This window comes from Bubalus kerabau, chromosome 18, assembly GCF_029407905.1.
Source record: "Bubalus kerabau isolate K-KA32 ecotype Philippines breed swamp buffalo chromosome 18, PCC_UOA_SB_1v2, whole genome shotgun sequence".
Lineage (NCBI taxonomy): Eukaryota > Metazoa > Chordata > Mammalia > Artiodactyla > Bovidae > Bubalus > Bubalus kerabau.
Window position 1 is genome coordinate 18838871 of NC_073641.1, and position 21420 is coordinate 18860290.

The 21420-nt window shown below is 38.0% G+C and overlaps 2 protein-coding genes and 1 long non-coding RNA gene across 11 annotated transcripts in view; 1 reads left to right on the top strand and 2 right to left on the bottom strand.

Moving 5' to 3' along the window:
* Positions 1-1810: 1810 nt before the first annotated feature.
* On the bottom strand, positions 1811-3410 carry LOC129633230 (uncharacterized). The gene is made up of 2 exons (XR_008704963.1): positions 3108-3410; positions 1811-2047 (listed from the first exon to the last, which is right to left on the bottom strand). It is a non-coding gene; the product is annotated as an uncharacterized LOC129633230 (long non-coding RNA).
* Positions 3411-3620: 210 nt separating this feature from the next.
* Positions 3621-13911, top strand: DIMT1 (DIM1 rRNA methyltransferase and ribosome maturation factor). 3 transcript variants are annotated; one of them, XM_055555089.1, is made up of 12 exons: positions 3621-3842; positions 4192-4265; positions 5515-5601; positions 7301-7362; positions 7447-7540; positions 7629-7678; positions 8443-8566; positions 9009-9101; positions 9931-9995; positions 10589-10652; positions 11793-11899; positions 13378-13911. In XM_055555089.1, exons 1-12 carry the CDS (start codon positions 3764-3766, stop codon positions 13418-13420), a joined length of 942 nt encoding a protein of 313 aa, XP_055411064.1. In that variant the 5' UTR covers positions 3621-3763; the 3' UTR covers positions 13421-13911. The 3 variants fall into 3 exon arrangements, with proteins under 3 accessions (XP_055411064.1, XP_055411065.1, XP_055411066.1); XM_055555090.1 differs by lacking the exon at positions 4192-4265 and having other exon boundaries at positions 3706-3842; XM_055555091.1 differs by lacking the exons at positions 3621-3842; positions 4192-4265; positions 5515-5601 and having other exon boundaries at positions 7296-7362; positions 7629-7672; positions 8436-8566.
* Positions 13912-15337: 1426 nt separating this feature from the next.
* The window catches only part of KIF2A (kinesin family member 2A), a 68521-nt gene continuing 62438 nt past the window's right edge, over positions 15338-21420 (bottom strand). For all 7 annotated transcript variants that reach the window (XM_055555082.1, XM_055555081.1, XM_055555084.1 and 4 more), the window contains 2 exons: positions 19158-19293; positions 15338-17057 (listed from right to left, as the gene is read on the bottom strand). In XM_055555082.1, the coding sequence (XP_055411057.1) occupies positions 16972-17057; positions 19158-19293 (222 nt within the window). In that variant the 3' untranslated portion in view covers positions 15338-16971. The remainder of the gene's footprint in view (positions 17058-19157; positions 19294-21420) is intronic.

Genomic DNA, 21420 nt, shown 5'->3' on the forward strand with positions numbered 1-21420 from the left:
GATTCTCCAGGCAAGAACACTGGAGTGGGTTGCCATTTCCTTCTCCAATGCATGAAAGTGCAAAGTGAAAGTGAAGTCGCTCAGTCGTGTCTGACTCTTAGCGACCCCATGGACCGCAGCCTACCAGCCTCCTCCGTCCATGGGATTTTCCAGGCAAAAGTACTGGAGTGGGTTGCCATTGCCTTCTCCACTTTGAATGCTACCTTGGTACTAATAGAAAAAAATTGGAGAACACTTTCCCTGTACTGATGAGGGTAGCCCTTCCCATCCTTTTTCACTTCTATAGAAATTCCTCAACCAGTTATGTTATCTGAGTGCAGAAAGCAGTGAATGCCTTCCATCACTGTGCATCAGAATCTCCTAGGGGGTCTTTTAAAGATGCATTTGCCAAGGCCAAATCCTATTCTGATCCATGATGTTTAGGCATGAGCTTGGGAATGTGAATTTTCATTACATGTGGTATTAGTATGCTGCTAAGTCGCTTCAGTCATGTCCAGCTCTGTGCGACCCCATAGATGGCAGCCCACCAGGCTCATCTGTCCCTGGGATTCTCCAGGCAAGGATACTGGAGTGGGTTGCCATTTCCTTCTCCAATTAGTATGCTAGGGTTGCCATAATAAAATACCACAGACTGGGTGGCTTAAATAACAGAAATTCATTTTCTGTCAGTTCTGGAGGCTAGAAGCCCAAGATTGAGGTGTCAGCAGGGTTGGTTCCTCCTGAGGCCATCTTCTTAACTTGCAGATGCCTGCCTTCTGGCTGTGTCCTCATATGGTTCTTCCTCTGTGCGCACACACCCCTGGTGTGTCTATGCGTATCCAAATTTCCTCCTTTCATAAGGATACCATTCAGACTGGATTAGGTCACACTCTAAAGGTTTCATTTGAACACATTATTGACTGGGGGAAGTTTTGCAGAAACTAACCTCTGTGGCCAGCAGTTTGTTATGTAAGTGAATATTGAAACATGCCAGTCAAAAACGTTTGTGTTACAAAGACACAATACGACTCTGGTCAGTCAGTTATTAACTTAGTCACCTCTTTCAAGGTCCTACATCCAAATACAGTCAGATTCTGAGGTACTAGAAGTTAGGGCATGAATTTGGGGACAACAGAGGTCAGCTCATAACGTATGCCCCAGTGTTCCAGATACAGGTGAGTCAAGGTTCATACCTAAGCAAACACCAATTTGGGCTGTAGGTCACCTAAATGTGCACACTCACCTCAGTCATTCAGCTTTATGAGACTTACTATGTGACCTCCTTCAGGAGGGTCTTGCTACTTCATTCCTAAAGAAACGTGTCATTTGGTTTCCATTCTTACTGTCCATCATGCTACATAAAATAGTGTCTCCCTCCCATCCTGTCAATCCCTGTCTCCTCTACTCTTTTCATCACACTTATCATCACTGACATTCCTCACTAGAATGTAAGCTCCATTTTATTTTGCTCACCACTGTACTGTCCCTCCCCACCCCATGGGTAGAACAGTGACCCAGGAAGATGAGAGTGTGCTGCAGGTGATCTTGTGCTCCTTCTGTCAAGTAAAAAGCAAGGTCTCCTGCTGAGAAGGAGCTAAGGAGGTGGTAAGGCAGGAGGCCTGAGAAGAATTAAGATTTGAAGATCCCTATGGAGAATAGGTGGAGAAGGTGATGGCACCCCACTCCAGTACTCTTGCCTGGAAAATCCCATGGAAGGAGGAGCCTGGTAGGCTGCAATCTATGGGGTCCCTAGGAGTTGGACATGACTGAGCGACTTCACTTTCACTTTGTACTTTCATGCATTGGAGAAGGAAATGGCAACCCACTCCAGTGTTCTTGCCTGGAGAATCCCAGGGATGGGGAAACCTGCTGGGCTGCTGTCTATGGGGTCGCAGAGTCCGACACGACAGAAGCGACTTAGCAGCAGCAGCAGCATGGAGAATGGGAGAGGAAGATTCGAGTGAATTCATGAAGAGCTGGCTAGGCTGGCCTCAGAATTCAGCATATATGGGGAGCCCATTTATGTTTCTGATACATTCTATTGTATGATCTCCAGTAGTTCTCACAACTGCAGAGGAGCAGAGGGCAAAATGGTTATTTTGAATTCTCAATGATTACCATCACTCCTTGGCGTAACATTCAAGGCCCTTCACCATACATTCCTATTTACATGACCTGTTTACTTCTCAGTTATACCAAGTTTCTTTTTCTTCCTCAAATACTCTTACCTACTGTCTTTTTTAGCGCTTTCCCTTTGAATTCTCAAACTTTCCCTGGCTAACTTTTGGTTGGCCTTTAATGATTCATCTCAAATATTCTATTTTGAAAATGCTCCCCAGGCACCTCAAGTATTAGCCATAGTGCTAAGATCATTCCTCTTTTAGAGCACACTGTCTTCAGAATACAGAACGAGTTTCAAGATGCAGTTGTCATTTACTGTGTGATCTTGAGCAAGATATTTAACATTTTTGTTCTTCAGTTTCCTCATCTGTATTATGAACACAATGATAAGCCCCTATTTTAGAGAACTTTGAAATAGTGAAAAGATATATCAGTAAATGGTGCTATTATTGTAATTATTTGCATGTCTTCCTCTCTTGAAAGTTCTTTAAAAGCAGGAATTGTCATTCATGTTAACTTTTTAAATTCCTAACATTTGACACAGTGCCTGGCACACTGTAGACGTTCCAGAGTTGTGGAATAAATTAATGATCAATGGAATTAAAGACACAGTTGAAATTGCTAACAGGGTATACACATTTTTTCCTAAATTAGAATTACAGCAAAGAAAGAGCAAGGCTAGGGAATGCACACAATAAATTATGCAGGGAAAAGAAGTCAGCTTTGGTAAAAACAGATTGCTTCTTCAGGTAAATAAGGTTCACACGGAAACATTACACTGACAGCTAAAACAGACATGGACATTGTTTCATGTAACTTTCAGTCAGGGCCAATACGTAACAATGACCACACTTACAGTTTCAGACTTTTTGTCTAACTCTCTCAATAGAATAAACTTTGAGGTCAGTTTCCTATTTACCTTCGAATCTCCATCACCCAGCAGTGTTTAATACACTTTAATTAACACAGCAAGAGCTCAATACGGAAAGGTTTAGGAAATTAATCACCTGCCACAGAAAGAAGCGAAACCACCAGTAGGTCCAGTCAAACTAAACACTTAATTACATTTTCAGAATTACTTCCCGTAACACAAACAGCGGAGAATTCACTCCCGCTAGAGGAGCAAGCTCCTCTTCCCAAGCTCCTGGGATCCTCACCCACGATTGGTTGGGATATACGAGAGAAATACATGACATAAATTTTCTTCGGATTTGAGAGATTCAACAACCTAGCCTGATAAAGCATCCGCAAGCTTAACGGCATTACGTAACTTAAGCTTCCTCCACTTCCTTGAGGTCTCACACCCAAACCTATTTAACCAGCTTGGTGTGTGTAGGAGCAAGGCCCCGCCCCTGATTCTAAACTAGCCAATCCAAATTGCCAGAATCGGCAGCGCGGTGTCTTCTGGGATCTGTAGGCTTCCGAGGTTAGGCTTCCCGAGCGGCCGAGCTTATTTCCGGCGGCCATCGGGCTCCAAAGGCCCTCCCTCTTTCTGGGGGCGGACCCCGGAGCAAACCAAGGGGCGTGTTTTCGCCTCACCCCTACGTGGCCCGATAGGGTGCTGGTGGTGCGGGCCGGTGATTCCCACGTGGTGCGGAGACTAGAGGTTGCCGGTTCGGGTCCTTCTTGACTTCCCTGGCCTGTGAGCTCTCTGCCTGCAGAGATGCCGAAGATCAAATCAGCGGCTAGCGGCCGCCGCCGCGAGCGGCAACAACAACGCGGGCAGCTGAAGAGCGCCGGAGGTGGGGACAGCCGCGAGAGAGCTGGGGTCCCTTGGGTTGGGACTTCCGGTAGGACCGAGCCGGGACAAGAGCGGAGTTCTGGCGGGGACAGTGAGACCGGGCGGCCCAGCGCTCCGGGAGCGCGGGAGTCCCGGGTTTCCCCGAGCGACGAGCGCAGGCCCCGCGCGCCGCCTCTGACTTTCTTTCACGGAAGGGGTGGACTTAAAAGTCTGTCATCCAGGCTTCTTAGCGTGACGTTTGGCGCCCCTAGCTGGCGCAGATATCGTCCCCTAGCTATCCTGTTTTCTTCTCTGGGACGGTCTAATGTTTTTAAGTTGGGAAATTAAGGCTATTTCATGTTTTATTGCAGGACTCATGTTCAACACGGGGATTGGGCAGCATATTTTGAAAAATCCTCTAATTGTTAACGGCATTATCGATAAGGTGGGTTTGGAAGAGGAGAGGGAGAGAGTTACTGGGTTATTGATTTTAATTTTAGGAATATCTAAGCACAGAAAGGATTCCTGACACAAAATAGATGCTGCATAAATACTTGTTGAATGAATTGAAGAATTGTGTAGGATTCGCAAGTTCTCTTCAATATGATTTGCTTTATTCTGTGAGTCTGGGGTTCTGACTCCAAATTCTTTTATCTTTCTGTAGATTATTTACTTCTTAGCTTGACACTTCTACCTGTTCAATTCCAGATTCTTCTTCTATTACCACTTTTTCTAGGCAGCATCTATCACTGTTAGTTTGTTTACTGCAAACCCTAAAAAATGTATCTAAACAGACACCTTTGGAAGTTTGTTCCCCAGAGAAACCTGTATGTTATAAGCCAATGCCACATGTAAGCTCTTCAGAGTATTCTTCCTGTATGGGTTATTGATGTTTTCCTATTGTTTTGAATGATTGGGAGCTAGGACATGAAACAATAGGTGGTGAGATTACTTTCATGGTTGCAAAGGAAGTATCCTGGAGCTGTAGAAAGGACATTACCAGGGTGAGAGATGTCAACTTAGTGTCCTATGCAAAATGAGAGTTGGCCTAGCTTTTTAACCTTTTTGACTCATGAATTCCTTTGAGCATCTGATGAAAGTTACGGACTCAGAATACTCCAGCTATGTGCATACATATACTTTTTTTTTTTTTTTGCCACATGTTGAGGGTTGTGGGATCTTAGTTCCCACACTAAGTATCTAACCCCTGCCCCCTGCAGAGGAAGCATGGAGTCCTAACCACTGGACTGACATTAATTTTTGTGCACAATTTCTGGATCCTTCTGCACCCCTGAAACCATACATGGATGTGGAATTGAGAAATACCAGTACAACATGCTATGGTTCATCATTTTGGTCCTTCCTTTTTGAACCTAGTGATAATAGTGTTGGTAACAAGGTGCTGTTGGAATCATTTCAAAGATAGGAAGGAGAATGCCACTCTTAGAACTGCTGTCTGCTGTTCCTACGTCTCTGACTCCTATTACCCCAAGTTAGGAGGACTGTTCAGTTTCCACTTGCGCCTAATGTTAATGAGATGATTTTTTTAAACATAGGTCATGAAGTAATCTCCTAAAAATGAAGTCAGAATAAGATCTCCTAACTGTGCACTTTTGAGTAAAGATATTCTGATGTAAATTAAATTATGTGTTCAGATGTGCCTGTAAAGCTAAAGTAGTTGTGCTTGCTTGTAGGCTGCCTTACGACCAACTGATGTGGTGCTGGAGGTTGGACCTGGAACTGGCAATATGACTGTAAAGTTGCTGGAAAAGGCAAAAAAGGTAAAGAGAGGATTTAGTGTTTGGTATCAGGTATCATGTGAGTAAGCTCAGGTGGTTTACAAGTATAAATCTGTTTTAATGAATTGCTGTTATTTTAACAGTAACTCTTGCTCCTTTGCTAGAAATACTTTATCTTATAAAATATGAGCAAATTGGGTGAAGTGAGTCAAAAGGTACCAATTTCCAGGATAAAATAAATATGTCTGGGGATGTAATGGACATCATCATGACTCTAGTTAACAACACTGTAGTATATTTGAAGGTTGGCAAAGAGTAAAGTCTCGTGACAAGAAAAAAAATTGTAATTATGTGGTCATGAATGTTATATATATCAAATCATTGTGTTGTATACCTGAAACTAATATAATGTTTTATTTCAATTGTCTCAATTTTTTTTAATGGATTAAAAGAAAAAAATATGGGTATATCAATCAGGAAAACAAATGACATTGGATACTTCAATACAGGGAATTGGTTACATGGTTGTTAGAGGACCAAGAGAATAAAACACTGAGGTTAACCCAAGAGTAGAATTACAAAGAGCAGCTACCACCTCTGGGCTCAGGGGGACAAAGCAAGGGGACTGGAGTTATTGGACTTAGAACTCTGGAGGAGAGCTAGCACAGGCCTCTGAGACTGGAGTGTCACCTGGCTGCTGCTGGTGCCTTCTTTGTCTCTTGGTGGATCCAGTTCCAGTTACATCGGATCATTGCTGTGTCTTCTGATGGATGTAGGCAACAAAGAACTTATCTGAAGAGAGTTCAGTGAAGAGACCATTGACAAGATGTGGGAATGTTAAGGGAACCAGTAAACAGTTAGTGAAAAACCTAGGGACTATCAACAGCAGGAAACAGTTACCATCGAGCAACCTCAAGGGACAAGAGGAGGGAAATGTGTTACTGGAGCCCAGAAAGAGCAGGGACAGGGACCACTCATAGCCAAACACGGCCGCTGCCAGAACTTGTGCAAGGCAGGCGCAGGCATTAGGAAGTACTCAACCCCACCCCTTGGATCCAGTAATGCCTTCCATTAGCCTGGCCCAACAAGAAGTCAAAGGGCGAGGGAGCTGGACTATATTACCCTACAGGCACAGCAAAGCTGGAGAATGGATCTGGGAGCTAAACAGACTAAACCTCACATATCTCTGCTTTGTAGACAGAGTCTTTCTGGAAGTCAGCAAAACCTCAGCTTATACTGAAATAAATTTCAGCCTATCTGGTATCCCTTTTCATTTACTTGAGAAATTATGCTATCTGCTCTGGATCTTAGTAGGTGAGAGAAGTGATCTACTCATTCCAGAGCAGTTGCTTTGTATGCTTCTAAAGAACATTTACTGCAAAGACATATTGTGTATTTTTTTTCATCATCACTTGAATTACAAAGCATGGAGCCATATGAGCACAGTAATCCTGTGAAGTATTTGGGTAGAACGGTCATGTAGTCTGGTTGCTTACTTTTCTGGGTGATGTTTTTTGTTGTTCCTTTAACCCCCTTGCCGCATTTTGTAAAATCATCTCTTCATTAAATTCTCTTCAGGTAAGTTCTTTAAAATATACTGGTAGAGTACAATTGAAGAATAATGATGGTGGAATTGGGAAAAGAATTTTAATTCATTTAAATAATGTAAGTTCCTATTGAGTTAACAGGAAAAGATTTATTCTCCATAATTAACCTACAAAAAAAATTTTTTTTAATTTAGGTAATTGCTTGTGAACTTGACCCAAGGCTAGTAGCTGAACTTCACAAAAGAGTTCAGGGCACGTGAGTATACATAATAGAATTAAAGTACATTTCAATCTCGTGAAACGATGTTCTTTTTAATTGCTTTTTTTTTTTTATTATCAGGCCTCTGGCCAGCAAACTTCAAGTAATGGTGGGTGATGTGTTAAAAGCAGATCTGCCATTCTTTGATGCTTGTGTGGCAAATTTGCCTTATCAGGTATGTTTTCCAAATGTAGGAACATTATATTTACTAAATGGTTCTCTGGTGGGTCTTTCCCAGAAATAACCAGTTAATTCTTTTCCAGATCTCTTCTCCTTTTGTCTTCAAGCTGTTGCTGCACCGACCTTTTTTCAGGTTTGTGACAAGAAGACTAAAGTTACTGTCAAATCTTAGAAAAATTACAGTTTAGGCCATGAACACAGATAGCCAAAAGTTAAGGTTAACTCAATTGAAAAACTACTGGAGAATTTGTTTTGTAGAAAGTATCAGTTTGTGTGCTGCTCTCTCTGTCTCACATTCTTGAGCAGTTGCTAGTTATCTGGGAGAGGTGCGGGCTGAGTCGTGCTTCTGAGACCAGATGGCCTTTCCATATTTTCTTAGGCTTCTGTTGTTAGCCCAGGTCAAACTTCTTATGTCTAGATTCTGAAGTGTCCTGCTAACTGGTTTCTAGTACACTCTGTAGCAGTGATTTTCAAATTGCAGGTCAAAAACTCCTTAGTAGTTATAAAATATATTTAATGAGCCATGACAGTCACTTTTTTTTTTTAATGACATGGAATGGAATAAATATATCAGAGGGCATTCATTTCATGTCAACCAGGTGATTATAGTTTCGTGAAACTTTTGTTGACCTGAAATACTCTCTCATCTGATCATTGAGGGCTTACGTTCACAAGGGGTTAGAGCTACAACCATTATACAATGAAAAACAAAGGTAGCTGGGTCATTCTGTGGGAATAAGGCTCAGGCTGAAACTGTTCTCCCTTCTGGCCAGCTGATTGTTATTAACCACAGCTACTGATTTACTGTTTCCCACCTAAGAAAAGTCATTGAAGTTAAAGTACATTTATAGTTGAAAATGACCTTTCTCTTTTTATTCCTTTCTGCTGTCTTTTCAGATGTGCCGTGCTAATGTTTCAAAGAGAATTTGCTCTCCGACTGGTTGCAAAACCTGGAGATAAGTTATACTGCAGACTGTCAATTAACACACAGCTGTTAGCACGTGTGGACCATCTAATGAAAGTGAGTGACTGTTGTTAAATAATGGGGCTTAACTCATCATTGAGCATCTAGCTGTGCCTTCTGTGAAGAGCATGTATGATTACTATTTTTTAAAAAAAATTTATTTTTGGCTGCAGCGAGTCTTTGTTGCTTTGTGCGGGCTTTCTCTAGTCGTGGCGAGCGGGGGCTGCTCTTTATCGCGGTGCACAGGCTTCTCATTGCAGTGGCCTCTCTTGTTGCAGAGCGTAAGCTCTAGGCGTGTGGGCTTCAGTAGTCACAGCATGCCAGCTCAGTAGCTGTGGCTTGCGGGTTTAGTTGCTCCTTGGCACGTGGAATCTTTCCGGACCAGGGATTGAACCAGTGTTCCCTGCATTGGCACTTATCCAGTGCACCACCAGGGAAGTCCTGATTACTATTTAAAGTTGTTTTTGAGAGGACTACTTAAACATTTTCTGATTAACAGGTTGGAAAGAATAATTTCAGACCACCACCCAAGGTGGAATCCAGTGTCGTAAGGATAGAACCTAAGAATCCACCACCACCTATCAATTTTCAGGTGAGGTTAAAATAGGGTCATTCAATAAAAGGAAAAAAAGTCCAAGGTGGAAGATGTGGGTCTGTAGCAGCAAAAAAATGAGTCAACCTAAATGTCTAAATAGGAGAATATTAATTATAATACATCCTGTAATGGAGTACTTGGAATTTTTTGACACAACACAGTTGTTGAAGACCTCAAAAGAGCATGGAAAATGTTTGCAAAAGATAAAGACTAGAATACCATTGCAGTTTGCTGAAGATTATATCTACAGAAAACATGTATCTATTTGAATAAGACATGGGAAACAAGATAAAATGAAAATAGTTGTGTTAAAAGTAATAGTATGGGTAACACTGTTTAATCAGAATTCTAATTTTTGCCATTTAAAAAGAGAAGAAAGCCACATGACTTGATGTAAAACCTCACTGCAATCACATTGGATAAAAACATGCTTATATGGTCAGTAGCTGGTGGCGGTGGTGTGGTTGTCAGCTATTCCTACAAGGTTTAGCTAGGTGTATTACACAGGTTGTATTCTAAATCATGTCTGTTTTGAGTCATGTTCTTTTGAAAACGATACTTAGAGTTAAATAAATGCAATGTTCTTTGTTCCAATGTGGCACAAATGTTTTCTATTTTTAAAATTGAGGGTATAATAGTCAATGAGGTGCACAAAAGTGTGAAAAGTATAGATCTTACTTTTGTATATATGAACCAGACACATCAAGATATAGAACATTTTTATCACTTCAGAAGGCTTTTAGTTTTATATAGTAAGATAAAATTGTACCTACTAGGTATCAGTGGGGCTTAATATTTTCTAAGAAAATACCATCTACTGTTTCAGGAATGGGATGGCCTAGTAAGGATCACCTTTGTTAGGAAAAACAAGACACTGTCTGCTGCATTTAAGTAAGTATTTTACTAATTTATGATATATGAGGGATCAATGCTTCAGATACTGTGCTAAGCGCTAAAATTTGGTCATTTTCCTGAACAGTATTACCCTAAAGCATACACATGATCCATGTCCAGACACACTTTTAATTTTGTACTTTGGGAGGCAGGAGATTTTAATGAAAAGTTCCTGGATTTGGGAATTAGATCGGGTTTGTTTTTTTGAGAAATGGGAAAAACCCAAAAACCATACCCCCATCTGCTTTTCCTTGGAAAAACGAGGTGACAGATGGGCCCCTTCCACGCTTTGGAAAGATTCATGGCATTTTAACTTGGAAAATAGAATAGCGATTTGGAACCCAAGGTAAAAAAAATGGTGAAAGCCACAATGAAAAAACTAATTTTTGAGATGATGTTTTTTTGTAATATAAAACTTCCTTAAGATGTGTATTAGGTTTAAATATTAGTAGTTGTGATTTCAGAAGTTTAAATATTCAACCTTTTTTAGTTCTTTAATTTCACCATGTGGAGCACAGGCTTCATCTTATAGTAAAGGAAATTTCTATTTATAATCTGTTTGGAATAAGAGTGACATCATTTCTTTATAGGTCAAGTGCAGTGCAACAGCTATTGGAGAAAAACTACAGAATTCACTGTTCGGTCCATAATATTGTAAGCACAGAATGTTGTTGTTTCAATAATTTGTTGTGTTTTAAAATGTCCATTTCCTACTGTTTCATATATTACAAAACTCTTAATTCTGAACATTTCATAGGACCCTTAAAAGACAGTATGTCATGTCTAACTAACAGGAGAACGTCAGCTCTTTAATAGGTCAGTGCTGCTGTATACTTTGTAGAATGAGCAGCCTTGAATACTCTGTCCTTTTTTTTCTTTTGGCTATAAAAAGATTCAGTTGAGTCATAATTTTCTCCCAAATTTTAACCATGTATAACTTACTCAGCTTAAAGGTATTTGCTAGCTTTTGAATTGGGGCCATCCCTTCTTGCTTGTTGCTCTTATAGAAATTACAAATTTAAAGTTACCATTTTCTCAGTGCCTTTTTTTTAATACCCAGAAATTGAAATAATTAGAATAAAGTAAGGGATAAATGGCAAGTTCTGGTTGTGAACCTCATGTCTCCTACCATTATCTGTGCAACATTTTCTTGAGTTGTGTGAACACACAGACATCTATATATGACTGTGATGTTTGATAATTTTTTAGTTTTCCAATCTAAACAGAGTGGCAGATAAAAGCAAATTTTCCTTTTCTCATTCAGCTCTTACGTGGTTTAATGTAGCGGTAGCGTAGCTACCTCCATTTTATGAATACAGTCTCTGAACAACTACCTACATAGGAAATACTAAATTGGATTAAGAAGTTTTTGGATGGAAGATGTGAAGTGTGAGGCATTCTCAAGGGTTAGAGAGGCTATCTTTGAGGAAAAACTAGCTAGCTAATGAAATTTGTGCTAAGAAAATGTTAATTTTCAAAGATATTAACAACTGCTGTAAAATCTAGTTTACAGCTTTAATTATGTTATGAAGTACTTTGCAAAGCCTGAAACATAACTATTTCAGAATTTCTAAGAAGAAAAAGGGCAGTATACATGATGAATACTTGGTATGTGCTGAACATCAACCACTTAATGAATTAAGAGATGCAAGTCTTATTGACACAGATAGGCTTTCCAAAACTATCAGGAAGAGATAAGGTGACTGTTTATGACTTAGTGAAAAACAAAAAAAAGAGTCAAGGTGACTTCATTAAAGATATGTTGTTCATTTATTCTGCATCTTGTATTGATAGATAATACCAGAAGATTTCAGCATAGCAGATAAAATACAGCAAATCCTAACCAGCACAGGTTTTAGTGACAAGCGGGCCCGTTCCATGGACATAGATGATTTCATCAGGTAACTACATTTTCCTTTTACTACATGTTTACATTTCTTTACTGTGACACCTTCATATTTAGAGATTTAAAGGCTTTTAAGCGGTTATAAGGTGCTACCTGGGAGTTATTGCATAGCACTTCCATGGCATGGAATAGTTATTTGGTGTAGAAGATGGAGGCTAGTTAGCTGCAGCAGAATGCATTTTCTGTAAGAACAGTACGTGAAGAACAGTCCAAGCCTGGAGATAACCTCTGTGACAGTGTGAGTTATGGTGTGTGTGCTTCTCCCTTCCAGCCCCCTCCCCCAACTCCCATTCATAGTTTTAATAGTTTGTCTCTTCAAAGTAGCCTTTCAGGTAGAAGAATCACAATACATATAGTTGGATCTTCTTTACTGAGAATAGCTTTAAAGTATGAAATAATATTAGTTACAATCATATATGGTTATCATTTCTAACTGGTTCAGTAACTTATTTCATGGACTGAGACAAGTTCTATACACCCGAAGTAAGAAAGAAAGAATGGTGTCGTAAGTAACTGGGCAATATAGAGCAAAATTTGTTTTCCTTCGATTAAGCAAGTAAATCTTAAAAAAGCAGAGTAAGGTGTCAAATAGTCAGGTAATAATTGACCTGCATTCATTGTTTTTAATCACTAACACTTTGATTTCCTAACTAAAAGACCATAAATTTTTGTCTCTTTAACCAATTCATTTTTAAAGCTTCCATGATCTAGAGGCTGAAAAACAGAGGGTAGATTGATATAAAAGTCACTGGTTTACTTTTTTATGCTGGAAACACAGTTGTATGTAACTGAGACAAATGACACATATTTTATTGGCAGGTGAGCAGTACTCCTGTCTCCATTAGATGTTAATGCCAGGAGTTGAACATTATCCATAAGTACCCATCTTTAGATACCTTAACCCATCCTGTCGGTTCTTATGGGCCATCCTGAAAATAATCTCAGGCAGGTCTAAATAGAAATATTTCATCTTATTTTCCTTCATTCTTATTAATTTTCTGCAAGATTACTAAACATGCAGCTTACTAAAACAGTGATCTGATAAGTACATAGGTATCCAGAGAGAAGTAAGTATTTGAGTCTGAATAACTGAGCTCAGAGAGCAAGAAAGGACACATGAGATTAGCCATTCATCTCTCTCCTGTCTCTTAATTCCAAACAGCTTTGCATTCACTACCAGGTTGAAATGGAACAAGTACCAATGTGCTCTTAGGCCAGGGTTAGTGTAGGTCTAAGATTATTTTAGTTAAATTCATCATGCCTTAAGACATATAGGCTACGACAGGAGAGGCACCAAAATGAGGTGGCTTTAACCAATATACATCTCATAAACTTAATTGAAGAATAAAGTTTCTTTACTGACATCTTAGGAGTATTTGTGTTTTAGAACTCATGGTACAGGGACTGTGTACGTGTTGTTACTTACTACAAACTAGCATTTCAATACCATCCCACTTGGTTTCTTTTTTTCAGATTGCTACATGGATTCAATGCAGAAGGTATCCATTTTTCTTAGGTATCTGGAAAAGAGAAGTTTTTCAAGCTCAAGGAAAAAAAGTGGAATTATATGTTCTTAATAGTTGGAGAAAATGAACTATGCTTGGACACTATGTGCCTGACTGCTTTTGATGGACTACGACTGTCACCATTTAGTTCTCTGAATTTTTAAGAAAGTAAGTCAGTTCTAAGTGTCCAAGGTTTCTTTGTTTTTTGCTCGTTTGTTTGTTTTGGTTTAATATATAATACAAGGCAGGGTGATAATAATCTTCAAGAGCCGCAGATACGCACAACTTAACACTTCAACTTATTTCTAACAGTGTATAAAGATGGTACCCTTTTATTTTCTGTGTTATATATTATTGTGAGAACCTCTTTTAGGCTTTAACTCTTTAGGCCTTTGTCCTTCAAGTCATAAAAAAGTTGAAATGTTTAATTTAGTCACATATCCCCCATACCATTTCTTCTTGTTATTCATGTGTACAGTAAAGCAGTTGTCTTAAAATGTTATTTTGCGTCTCGAATTCTTTCTGTGTTTTCCCGTACAGTTTCTATCACTGCCTATCCCTCTAGCAATCCTGTAGTGTTAACAGGCTGCATCAGGGTTTTAGGTAAGCTCGAGCCTGCTACCGCCACCGCATGGTGCCAGGCATATATTACTTCTAGGCATTCCTTGAAAATGAGCATCTCAACTAGAATAAAATGAATTATAAGACTGTATGATTTTTTTTCATACAAAAAAGTCATAGACTTAAAATTTCAAAGAGTTTTATAAATCAAAACTGACTTTAAAGTTAAAATCTCTGCTCTTCAATTTCAAAACCAACCAACCCAACCAGCCATTCTGCCACAACCACAGGTTCCCAGGATTCATGACTTCTGGGTAATTAAAAATTTCAATAGATGTCATAAATAAGTCTAAATTAGCTACAGTGTTTAAATCATTATCAATATTATATTCAATATTGTAAATGCCCTTTAACAAAGAATTATAGTAGCTGACTATTTTATTTATATACGGAAATTAATTAAAATATTTTCAGTGACATTAGGTTTTCTTTATACCTAGTTTAATAGAAGGAATGTCTCCAGATTACTTTAACAGGGGTCCATACAGCGAGTGAACCTAGAAGGAAAGCTAGGTTGTTTGCCTAAACAGATTTTTTAGAAATCTGGCCTCAAAGTTATATATTAAAACATTCCTATATAACTAAAATAAAGTACATTTTTAGTTAATTTTAAATAATTATTAATAGGGATATCAGTTTTCAAGTCTGAGAAAGGAAAGAACGTTTAATCCAGATCCAAAAAATGTAAGTCATTCTTTAGACAACAACTGCATAAAGCCACTTTTGTACATAAATACTACATAAGCTTAAGAGCAGGTTTTTTAAAATCACACAAAACTACTTAGCAAAGTTTACTTGTACCATCTCTATCTTTAAAGATTTAATTCAGCTTTCCCTCTTATTTCCCTGTCCTCCTATGAATTGCTTGCTGAGTTTTAGTCCCTTTTATAACCTTTAGATTTCCCTATCTGTAAAACAGAAAGAATGGATTATACTACCAAGATCCTTTCTGGTACTAATGTTTAATATACCTTGAATGCTATTCAGAATGAAGCCTTTACAGTATAAGGCAGTGTATTTCAATTTCAGGAGACCTTCCACAGATACAGTACCCTTTTAATTTAATAAATTAAGACTAGTCTGTTGTGCTTAAAATGAGTAAATTCACGTATCTTTATGCCCTTTGAAGGTTGGTTAGGCTCAGAAACTACATTTTTAAAAAGCCTCTGTAAGGTCAATACTAACAGTTCTCCATTCTTCCTCTTTTCCTTGAAATAAACACAAGTAGAACATATCTCACAGCTGCAAGAAAACCTGAGTTCCTTCCAAAACAAAGGTGATTGTATTGAAGTAAATTGTCTCTAAAACTCATTACACAGATTTAATTTATTAATAATAAGCACACTGTGAAAATCTACATTTGTACTAGATTTCAAGTTTACAGAGGAGCTTTTCACCATGGTGTTAGGATTTCCCATAACTACCCTTTGAATTCTATGGACAGTGAAGTAGGGAGTCTGGCTCATATGACTCTCTGTTCATAGCTTCCCTTTAGCCCACAGGAATACGCTGGTAGTTCCCTAGAGTAAATCAAAACAAGATATCCCTGGGAGACTTTTTGTTAATGTACTCCTAGACACTATGCTGGGAACCGAGGGAAAACTCCTAGAGAGAGATATAAATCTTCTAACAAAATATTTACATGAAAAGTGGCCAGTTTTCTTCCTTGGACTAGCAATCTGTAAAAATAAGTGCCACCATTTAAAAAGTAGCATGCCCTACATGAACTGATTGGTGAGAATTTGGTGGTTCTCGCCAAGTAGTGGTGAAACATCAACCATTAGGTAATGGGTGGAGCTTGCATTAGATCTGCCTTTTATGGCGAAGTCAACTCTTTTTTAGCTTAAATTCTTTTTCAACATAAGTTATGTACTGTCTACACTTGACTTAAACCTAACAGTTCTATTATGGACTACCTTCAATGTACATGTACATATTCATGCATCAGAAGCCAATTTCCTTTAACTGTACCATTTAAAAAGTACATTTTGGGGTGCTAATGGACACTTCAACTTAAGTAATGGTATTGGTAAAGATCAAATTGCACTATTAGTCTTGTTAATACCACACTGGAACACACACTGCGTATATATGTATTATCCTAAGATAAAACTCTTTTCAGAATTTCATTACTTTTTATTATACACCAACTAGTTTATATTTTAGTTCTTTACAAAGAAAATGCTAAGAAAATTATAACCACATGTTATATGGTTTTAAAATCATAATTCCAGATTTTTTTACATATAAGATGGAATGGTCCAGCAGCTATGTCCACTGTCACAGACTTTAGTTCCATTCAATGATATGGCACATCCTGCAAAATTAACTAGTCACACACAAAAAAAAGTCTCAATTACAGTAAAAATGTACACACAATAAAGGTAATTTACAATGACAAATAAGGAATGTAATTTATCTTGGCTGTGCTTCAGAAATTTAGGGTCAATAGCCTTAGTCAAGGCACAAAGCAGGAAGAGGGGAGCACAGCTGTTTCTAGAAGTGGGCAAGGTATGTACAATCACTGATGAGGTATGCATGCACGCAAAGGACTTAAAACTGCTCAGTCTTGCTAAGAAAACTGAACTGAGTTGAAAGGAAATGCTGTGGCTTCCCCTTACTATTCACCTCTGGATCAAGTCCACAATCTTACTTCATCATATAGAAAATAAAATTGGCAAGGATCTCCAAAAGTAACTCACTATCTGGGTAAATGAAACAAAATGCTTCACTATTCCCAAATCTTGGTTGTGCCTCCTGACTAGAAGCATCTTGTAGACAGGAAGAGTGTTTCACAAAATTGAAATGTCATTCAGGTGAAGGGACAAGACATTTTCCACAGACACTTAAGATTTCAAACTTTCAAATGGCCCTTACAGCTGAACCATTGTTATGTTACAGTAGCGAGGGTTCTGGGGATCCTTTAGCAGCAAATGCTGATTTAAAGGGCACGGGGTCTCTTCGGGTTGATTTGCTTGCTGGCCTGTTCTTCTTCTTGCAGAGCTGCACGAAAAGATTTCACTTTATCTTGGAAAAAGAAAAGAAGAAAATAAGTTTTGCATTACATGTGATACAGTACATAATTTTATGCATCCTATCAAGTCATCTCTTACAATGTCAACTCAGGGTTTTTCCTTTTGTTCTTTGTGGTCCAGAAACTCAGAACTAATAAACATAGTGCTCAGGTATAGCAACAGATTCACAGATTCTGAGAAATGCTTGTGGGTTTTTTTTGTTGTTGTTCTCTTCATAACGGATTTCTGTTCTATTTGGCCTATTTTACGGTGTTCAATTTTAATTTCTTTGAATTCCTTTTTACAGTATAAAAAGGAATGTATGTAAAATAGTTATTCTCAGAATATTAGAAAATGTCTACTTTCAATTCCTATTTTACCTTTTTAAGCTATGAAATTTCAAGTTCACTTGAATTTTTAAGACATGTTACTTTTTCCTTATCGGGGATTACAAAAGGTACGATGAAGAAGGGAGATTACAGAATATACATTTCTTGGTCTTACAGTTCTGTCTTACTGTCTGTTCTATCATGTACTGATTCAGAGTCACATAAGAGTAAGAAATAGGTAAGTAAAAATTGGAAGAGGCAAGTAACTGTCAGCTGTGTGAAGATGAGAAATCTTTCTACAGCGGTGGTTCTTGACTGGGGTGCTTTCTGCTCCCCTCCCGGGGACACTGGTGCCGCCTACAGACACTTTTCACTGTCGTCCTGGGGAGGCGCTACTGCCACCCAGTCAGTGCAGACCAAGGGCAGCTGTAAGCCCTGCACACCACACAGGAGATGGCGCCTTCCAATAGCTTCCAAACTGAAAATGTGTTAATAGTGCAGATTATGGCTTTCAAAAAAAAGAGAAAGACACAGTGCTGGAATCTTGATTGCTTTCCCCTCTTCCTAAGTACAGTGATGTTTAAAAAGTTGATTTTTTTCTGAAATTTAGAAAGGAGTATAAGGACTTCTGGATCTGATGCCTGCTATAGCTCTCAAATTTATATTAATATCAAAATTATATTTGGTCATTTTTTTTTCCTAAGGACTGAATTATACAATATTTAGGTAGTAGTTTCTTCAAAGTTTGGATATACTTAATATTTACATGAATCCTGAGAAAAGGAAGGGAACTAAGTTGAAATTTACATCTTGCATTGAAAAAAAATAAGGATACATTGTGATCTGTCTCCTGAATAAAATGCATACAGAAAGCTGCTTATGCATTATGCCAGATTAGAAAAATGATCAAAACACGTTAAATCAAGGCTTGAATATGAAGAACGTGAAAAACAGCCAATGTTAGAAACCCTACATCTGCACAAACAATTCTAAATTGGCAAAATGGTCACTGCTGACTCTGTAGGATATAATTTCAAATAACTAACTTTACAAAGAACCTAGTTTAAAAAATTAAGCAGCTTGTTTTGTGCTAAAAAATCTAGCAACTTCAGTCAAGTTTCATGTTGCACTGCATGTACACACAAAGAAGCCTACTTGCATATAAATGAAGACAGCTAATTTGCCAAAGCCTAAGAAATCAGCACATATAATATGTGCTTATCTGAAGTGGCACAGATAAGCTAACTAAAAAGCCAAGAAAGAAGACATGGCATTTGGTAAGCCACATGCTTCCCTTCATAAGCAAAGCAGAAAGAGTAGCTGTTTGGAACCTTTCCCCCTTCATTTTCTAAAACAAGAGTTCAAAGGAAAATCATGACAAAATATGCACAGAAAGGAGATGCAGGTAGGAGGTGATAGAAAGATGACCTGGAATAGATCTAAACCAAGGAAAATAATACTGAAAAGAATTGGCCTACCAAAGCTCTGCATGGGTATATAAAACTTAAAAACTTGTTAAAATGTATTTTCCCTCTTTAATCATAAGATGTCTATCTTCTCCAAAGACGAAAACAAAAAAGATGACTAGACAGCACTTAAAATATTTCATCTTTCATTTTCAGGAAAAAAAAACAATGGAATGGTGGGTTGGTCTTTATAACTCTAGAAAGATGCTAAACGTGCCCATAATTTTCACCTCAGATGTCTTTTTACAATATGAAATCCTCCCACTAATTACATACAAATATTAGGCAGACTTCAAATGATAAAATGAAAACAATTACCCCGCAGTTCAGTTAAAATGTCTATTTTTTGCTCAAGAATAGCTTCAAGTTGCGTGGCGTATGAATCCACATCATAGTCTACTTCTTCAGTCATCTCGAGGAGAGCCTTTTCATCTTCTAACCATCGGATAGATTCCTAAAATGACCCCCCCCAAAAAAAATCCAGTAAGCCTCTTTATAAGACAGAAACCAATGTATAGATTTATTTTAAATATACTCAAACATACTCAAGACTGTATTCTGAAATATTTATAACCATAAAACATCTTTATTTACAGAATAAAATCAAGAAATATTTCTTTACATTCAAATGCAAACATGATAGAAAAAAAAAAAAATGTCCTATTTTTACTTTGAGCGGGGTTTAGGGGAGGGAATGAATCAAACACAGACACACACATACCCACATCCCAACAAGTGGGGTTTGGGAAGGGAATGAAGCAAATACACAAACAGGTGGGAATGAATCACACACACACGCACACCCATCAATGAGCAGAGTAAATCTCAAAACCTCAGCTATCCCTAAAACAACAGGTGTAATAAAACTTCTGAGCAATCTCATGAGGCCTATGGGAGACTATAACTTGTAAATTATCTGATATCCATTTGGGCCTCACAGAGGTTGCACAAAGAGGTAATCATAAATTCGAAACAGTAGCTCTTCAAAATTATTGACTGTAAGGAAACACTGGATAGCTCCCATTTTTTTGGCTGCACTGTGTGGCTTGCAGAATCTTAAGAGTCCCCTGACCAGGGACTGAACCTGGGCCCTCAGTAATAAAAGTGCGGAGCCTAACCACTGGACCACCAACGAATTCCCAAGAAAGCCCATTTTAGAAGAGTCAAGTGAACCACTAAATAGTAACAAATTACTACTATTCATAAGTGCTTTAATGAAACCACTGTTAACTCAGTTTAGATATGTGGAATTTATGAATTTCATTTTTTCACAATGCCATGAACCATAGATTATTAACAAGGTCAGATCATTTTAAATTAAAGAGTTAGGGGATATAAATACACTTTCTAACTTTTTACAGTACACACAATTTCACTTTTCCAAACACCAATGTAATTTAATGACTAATTACAGTTAGACTATATATCACCATCTATTAGAAGACTAAATATGCATTGATTAAAACACAGGCACACAACCTCCCAGTAATTTTTCTTTCCCTTCAGCTATACATTTAATTTTTAGAAACAACACCCCAGTGTGAAAAATGGCAGTTCACAGAAGGGAGGAACAGTGAACAGAATTTTAAGACTATTAGATTGAAAGTCAGAATACTCAGTTCTTCCAATAAACAAATTTTAGACTTCATTATAAAATGGCAAAGTGGGAAATGATGGGCTTCATATGATATTTCATTCAAGAAGGGCATAGACAACTACATATAATGTAATTTTAGTTGCTGAATTTATTAAATCACTTGAATACATAATATATATTAAGGGCATATACATATATATGCCCTTTATATATATATATATATGCACCCATTATATATGAATATATAATAAGAAGGGCATAGACAACTATATATAAATGTAATTTTAGTTGCTGAATTTATTAAATTACTTGAAACAAATGAGGTAAGAAGACAGGCAGGCACACTTCCTAAGAAATCTGTTTTGAGTAAGGTAAGTATACTTCACTTTAATAAAGCATTCACAAGTCTACTGCTGAATTCCAAACCAATTCAACTATGCTGCACACACAACCAGTCTATAAATGTACCAATTTAATTCTGACACATCAAGCATAAATTTCAATTTGAAAGCCTCACTTAACTGAGTTTTGTTGTTAGTCCCTAAGTCGTGTCTGACTCTTCTGCAACCCCATGAACTGTAGCCTGCCAGCCTCCTCTGTCTATGGAATTTCTCAGGCAAGAATACTGGAGCGTATTACCATTTCCTTCCAGGTATCTTCCCAACCCAGGGATCGAACCTGCATCTCCTCATTGGCAGGCAGGCTCTTTACCACTGAGCCACCAGGGGACCCTGTTTGAGTTTTAAGGGTGTTATTATTCTAACAATTTTCCTAAAATTACAAGAGTCCTTTTTGATTTAATCTAAATACCTAGAGAGTCATAATAAGGGTTTGACTTTAACAGTTTTAATCACTGTGTATCCAACTCTACAATTATAAATAGTTCTCATATTTTTGAGCCCTTCATCCAAATGCGTGAATTGCCTAGAGTTGAGGAATGTTAATATTTGTTTACAGATAAAGATTTCTTCAATATCAGAGAAG